Genomic DNA, 6842 nt, shown 5'->3' on the forward strand with positions numbered 1-6842 from the left:
CTATTTTAGAACACTTGATTATCTAATCAAAATAACAAAATATGGGTCACACACCGGGGAAAAGCGCAGCGTCGTGTCTAATACAAACTCAAGTCGCAGGTTATCACACACACCCGATGCGTCGCGTTCATTTCAAGCGGCGGTCTAAAACAGTTTATTTAATCACCAAATGGACAAAAGTTCACTTCAAGAATGAACAATGTGGCATAGATGAGTTTGCAGTTTGGTGTTTAAAAAAAACAGAGGCCTATAGCCCAATAAATGAAGCATACTTTATTAGAGCCACAGAAAGACAAACGTTTTGCTGAAAAATGCACAATACACAATGTTACAGCCTAGGGTGAAGTTATTATGCACATTAATAACTATTTGGGACGAATATAATGTAATTTAATGGAAAACTATGTGAATGGCGCTCTGTTCCGCGGCAGGATTTTCTGTCGGCTGTATTTAAATAGCATTTGAAGCCTCACGTGCCAAAACAAACAACACGTGCTGTCAGTGATTTCGTCTCTAGAGGCCGCTCTCGCACTGTATAATGGAAGCGGACCATTCTCAGCCGCTCCAGCAACAGATGCAATGGGAAAAAAACGGAAACCGGGAAAAACTATCAACATGGATTTTTGCCGATAACGATAGTTCCAGCAATCAACTATCGGTGCCGATTAATCGGCAAAACCGATACATCGGTCGACCTCTAGAATTAAGGTAGAAAAATTTAAAGCAATACATATCAAGATGGAGTAAGCAAAAGGCTTAATGAACAGATGTTTACATTAAGCATTGCATATACTTCATATACTGTATAAAACCTATTACGTATTTACATTATACATTTTTTATTGCCTAATGTCCAGGTTGCATAAACATCTTAAGGATATCGATCTATTAAAAATTTTTGAATGTGCACTCTGGTGTCCTGATACATTTATTTTAAGCATTTATTTTGATATTTTTATTTTAAGCACACCATTATTTTTTTTAAATCTGACAAAATGTGTTTTTGTACTTTTTTTTTTTTTTTATCATTTTCTTGTTGCACATTGGATTCATCAGGCTTTTAACAAACACAAAATCTAACAAAAAAGTTTTTTTAATCAATAAAAGTTCAATTTTTATCTATTTAAATATAAAAGCCATATTACTGCCATTGACATTGTAATAAACAGTGTATAAAGAGGCGGATATTTTTAATAAATGACATTAAAGAAAGCCTTGTATCAAATATGAAAAATGAAAAAATATATATATTATAACAACACATTTTATGTTGTTATTCCGCCTGCCTTTATTCTTGACCACTGAACGTGTGCCACCTGATGAAAAAGGTGTGTGTGTTCCTCACCTTGACCAGATCTTTGGGCCATCCGGTTCCTAAGACGCTGCGGCTACCGTAACCCATGGTGTTTCCTCCATACTCACTCACCTTACGACTATTTGTGTTTGGCCCAGCGTAAATCACCAGCTGAATAACAAGAGAGGTTATGAGCATGAATATTCAATGTAACACTTTTATTCCACTGTGAATGAGAACAGCAGAAACGTGAAACCTTGTCATAGTCGTATTGTGAGGAGCAGCGAGGGTCGAAGCGGAGGTAGAGACACCGAGCTCCAGGGATGTGCACTGTTTCTTTAAACTTGAAGTTATCTCGCACCGGATGAACAGTTTCCACTGTTTTCCCAGCAGCCCATGGGGCAGGGATCTTCAGGCCGGTCAGAAAGCCTGGCTCCTCTCTCTCTTCCAAAATCTGGAAACTAAAATAAAAACAACTTCATTTTGTGTTTGAATAATCTAGATGCTTTTGTCCAACATGTTTCTTTTGATATAATTTTTTTTAAAAACTACGAAATTGAAAAAGTTCAGAAAAATTTAAAATAATTTACCTGTCATTTAACGAGGGTGGATTGGGGCTTTGATTTAGCGGCGAATCCTCAACAAATAATGGTGAATGTGTCTTTAACAGCAAAGCAGTCTGTTGGATAGACAGAGACACAAAGCAGTCAACCTTAACAATATCAATGGCTTATAATTAATTATTTTAATTTAAAAATGTAAAAAACACATTCATGGAAAGTCCAAGATTTAGCCAATTTTAATGTACACTGTTTAGGGTCAGTAAGATTTTTACTGATCATTAAATTAAATTGATCAAAAGTAACAGTAAAGATTGAAAATGAAAAAAAAAACATTATCAAGGTTTTCACAAAAATATTTACCAGTACAACTATTTTCAGGACTGATAATAATCAGAAATGTTTCTTGAGCAACAAATCAGCACATTAGAATGATTTCTGAAGATCATGTGACTCTGAAGACTGGAGTAATGATGCTGAAAATTCAGCTTTGCATCACAGAAATAAATTACATTTTACTATATATTCACACAAAAAAAACAGATATTTTAAATTGTAAAATGTTTCACAATTTTACTTTATATTTGATCAAATAAATGCAACCTTGGTGAGAAAAGAGACTTCTTTCAAAAACATGAGGCATCTGTGTACACTGAATAGGGATTGGTGAATATATATTTACTATTATTTTGCTGGCGATATAAAGTTAACCATCACTGTGAATATTCTGATGATTGATTAGCTTTGTATTTGACAATTAAATTTTTTAAACCCTGTTTCTACAATATATATATATATATTTTTTAGGGCTGCCCCCTAACAGTCGACTAACCTTTGGTCGACCAAAATTTTATTAGTCGCAGAAAAAAAAATACCCACTCTGGTCACGCAGATCGTTAACGGCTGGTCTATGTGGTAGTACATCGGGCAGGACATACAAATGCTCGACTATCATTCATCGTCCTCAAATATGGCTTATCATCTGAAATATGTAAGTATTAGCAACTCTTTACATGGCCGCTCAATCAAATGTTAACCTAAAAAATGTGCGCTATTCAGTGTGTGGAAGATGTACAGTAGTGATCACTGCAGGACAAGTCCTCAAATATGGCTTATCATCTGAAATATGTAAGTATTAGCATAACTTTACATGGCCGCTCAATCAAATGTTAACCTAAAAAATGTGCGCTATTCAGTGTGTGGAAGATGTACAGTAGTGATCACTGCAGGACAGATGGAGGCGCCGGTGCGCTCACTTGCTCTTAAAATACTCCCTCATTTTTGCTCATACAGATAAGAGTAATACATCTTTCGAATATGTAAACTCTACGTTTATTTGTGTGCACTCACAATAACAACAAAACATTGTGCTTTTGTAAAATAATGGTACAAGTAAACAGAATGCATTTTCTGCCGTCTCGGACTCTGTGAACTTGAGCGCGAAACTCTGTGTAAGCTTACATTACGGACATGAAAAATATATCTATTGAGACGTAAAATGTCTACTTTCAAATGAACCAATTCAAATCGAAAACAAATATTCTCAGATTACGTAATCGGGATGAAACATGCATACAGGCGCATCACTACTGCGGAGATGACGAGTCGGTCATCTCTTAAACTGAAAACAAAAAAACACACTAGTTTATCAATGAATTATTAAAATGTTAATGCAGCCTCCTTACTGTTTTTCCCCGACACATTCATAATCATTACTTCTGCCGGTGCGCTGTGGCAAGCTTTATGTGTGCGCTTGAGTGCTTATTAGGCTCTGAAGGCAATTAAAGGGTCATTATTATTTTTTTAATTGTTTATTAATAAACGTCGACTAATGCTTCAAATTAATGACTACTAGTAGACCTTTTTTTTTTTATAATATGTACTTTAAAGCCATTTGAAGGCAAAAACGTAAACATTGAGATGCTATGTATATCAAATATTGTCCAAAGGATGAAAAATACTGAGAGAAATGTATTTTTATACACTGTATATCACCTGTCCTTTCCATCCATTATCATAATATTTACAACTCGATTATTGTAGTATATTCTATTATAAGTCACACACACACACCTGACTAGTATAGAGGACCAGCTGGACCAGCTGTGGCATGAGAGCGTCAGCGAGCGTGAGGGTTTGTAGGTTTGGGTGCATCAGTGACGTCAACAGGACCGGCAACAAGTGACCCAACATCGTGGCCTTCGTCACCTGTTCAAGTCCTCTCAGTCTTGACATTAAAAAAACAGAGTGTCGAGAAGATGATAAGAAAAGGAAAGTGCTTCAGTACAAACTAGGCCTGTCAGTTAAAATTTGTAAACTAATTAATTACATGATGTGTCGATTAATTAATCGAATTAACAAATACAAATAAAGCATCACCAAAGAAGTGTTTTGCTGATATCTGAATGCACCTGGCCTCTCGATCGCTGATGCTGCTGTTGATGAGGGAGCTGGTAACTTGCTGAAGCGTCTCCAGAACCTCATCACATCCAACCAGGATCTTAGAGGCTAGTGAGAGGATGCTGGTCTGCAGCTCCTGACGGGAACACATTCATTCAACACACACATTTCTCAGAGAACATCTACAGCTGCTACAGAACTCAAGTACACTCTAGCATACTTAAAAAAAAAACAAAGAGTACTTAGTATAGAAACAATATACTTTAAAATAATACACCTAGGCCTGGTTTCACAGACAGGGCTTAGACTAAGCCAGGATTAGGCCATAGTTCAATTAGGACATTTAAGTAATTTTTATAAATGTGCCTTACAAAAAACATTACTGGTGTCCCTCTTGAGACAAAACAAAGGCACTGATATATTTTAAGATCAATCAGTGCAAGTTTCTTTCAGTTGAAACAGCTCAGACTTACAGTTTAGTCTAGGCTTAAGCCTTGTCTGTGAAACCAGGGGTTAATGTAATGTTTTCACACTTAAATGAAAATTAAGCGCAATAAGATGAAAATGTATTATAGTTTAAATTCATATTAAATGCAATTATCTAAACATTATAGTGCTTGTTGACCCAATTAATTAGGACTTAATTACATCTTATATGTAATTTCATAACTACTTCTATTTTTAAAATATGGCTAAAGTGTACTTAAATATATTTGCAATTAAACATTTGCAATGATGAAGATGCAAATCAGTGCATTTAAAATATATTAACTTAAATGTAATATAGAACAACACACAACAGTTAAAATTATACTCCAGTACTTTTCACGTGATTTGTTAGTCAACACATCAAAATAAGTGTACTTCTTCAATGCATGACAAAAGATTAAAACATAATTATTTAAATCATACTTTTAAGTAAAACTTTTAATTTGATATTATTACAAATTGCACTTTTAACGTGTACTTAAGTGTTTTAAGTCATGAACGGTTCTGTTAAGTGTCCTTTTATTTCATTAATATTATATTATCTGCAAGTATGTTTTCTTAAAATACACTCTTAAGATTTGTAGTACACTACAAGTGCACAAACAGTAATTAAGCTTGGAAGGAAAAGTACAATAGCTCTGTTTTAAATCTTAGTGCGCTGCCCTGTGAATTGGGTTAGCATTATAATGCACAGTTCTCCTCAAAATTTTGACATATTTCCAGCTTAAACACAAAGCCAAAACTAAAAATAAATCCATCAAGACATCAGAGTCAATTTATGATATATTGATAAATATAGTTCAATCTAATGAAAAATACTGAATTTAACCCAATATCTATATATGCAGTATTTATTCTTAAATTGCTGTGTTGTTATCTTAGAAGTATTTAGTGCTATTTTTGTGGCACATGTGAGTGTCCATTATGAGAGACGCTGCCCATATACTGCATCTCAAATCAGTCACTGACAATGTTCTAACATGGTTAGGATGCTGCCTTAGAAGGCAGCTGTCTATGTAGACAACAAGGCAGCTCACTAGGTTTTAGAACACTGCTAATGTGTTGAGAAGAAAACAAAGTGAACATCCTATCCTACTAAAGAAACCTACATTACCAGTGCTTATTACATGACAATTTGCCAAATAATAAAGAAAATAGACATTAAATATATTGAATTACTTCGTGAAAAACTCAACTTTTTGGGGAAACATGCACACACACACACACACAAAAAAAAGCAGATGCTGCAATGCCAAACCTTTACTTAAAGTTGAATATCTGGTACACACTATAGTACAGACCACACTATAATGAACCGATTTAATACCAATGCAATGCATTCCTGTATGTTCCTCCTTTCCTGGATGGAGCCACCAGCAGTCCACACTAACCAATCAGAGAGACCGTAAGGTTTTTAAAGGGGATGTTTACCTGTACCTTCATTGTTTCCCCTTGTAGGGAGCTGTCACTATCATCAATGTCATCCGGGTGGAGCAGGATGGTGTTGCTGAGCAAATGGTTCTGCACAGCCATTAAATAACGCAAGCTTGGTGACGCTGCCTGTCAATGTGGAAGTGCTGTCAGTTAATCAGACACAGCAAACTGTATGCATTCATACAGACAAAAGACAATTTATTTCAAATTATGGATGTATTTTCCCTTGTGAAAAAGAGGTGCACTTAACTGTACTGAATGTGCACTTGTAGTGTACTTCAAATCCTAAAAGCATATTTAAAAAAAAAAAACTGTACTTGTAGATAATATATTAATGACATAAAGGCCACTTAAGTGGCTTAAAGAGAGACTTTCATGGTTGTTCTTAAGTGACCTTGGTAATAATGTCAAAGGCAAAGATTTAAAGTAAATTTTACATCATTGTTTTAATAATCCTTAGTTGTGCATTAAAGAAGTGCACTTATTTTGATGTACTAAATGTATTAACATACTAAAGCACATGTAAAGTACATGAATATAATTTTAACTGTAGTAGGGATGTTCATTTTAACCGGTTAACCGTTAACCGACCGTGAAGAATTTTGACCGATTAATACAATCAGTTAAACGGTTTAAAAAGTCTTTTTTTTTTTTTTTTTTTTTTT

At 34.7% G+C, this 6842-nt stretch overlaps 1 protein-coding gene across 1 annotated transcript in view; it reads right to left on the reverse strand.

Moving 5' to 3' along the window:
• The window catches only part of LOC107742923 (probable E3 ubiquitin-protein ligase HECTD4), a gene marked incomplete at its 3' end in the record, with an annotated part of 49334 nt that overhangs the window by 12694 nt on the left and 29798 nt on the right, over window positions 1-6842 (reverse strand). The window contains exons 16-21 of the mRNA XM_016556010.1: window positions 6175-6303; window positions 4266-4390; window positions 3928-4081; window positions 1885-1973; window positions 1551-1755; window positions 1346-1465 (exon numbers count right to left, since the gene is read on the reverse strand). Of these exons, the coding sequence (XP_016411496.1) occupies window positions 1346-1465; window positions 1551-1755; window positions 1885-1973; window positions 3928-4081; window positions 4266-4390; window positions 6175-6303 (822 nt within the window). The remainder of the gene's footprint in view (window positions 1-1345; window positions 1466-1550; window positions 1756-1884; window positions 1974-3927; window positions 4082-4265; window positions 4391-6174; window positions 6304-6842) is intronic.

This window comes from Sinocyclocheilus rhinocerous, unplaced genomic scaffold (assembly GCF_001515625.1).
Source record: "Sinocyclocheilus rhinocerous isolate Xijiao unplaced genomic scaffold, SAMN03320098_v1.1 scaffold3059, whole genome shotgun sequence".
Lineage (NCBI taxonomy): Eukaryota > Metazoa > Chordata > Actinopteri > Cypriniformes > Cyprinidae > Sinocyclocheilus > Sinocyclocheilus rhinocerous.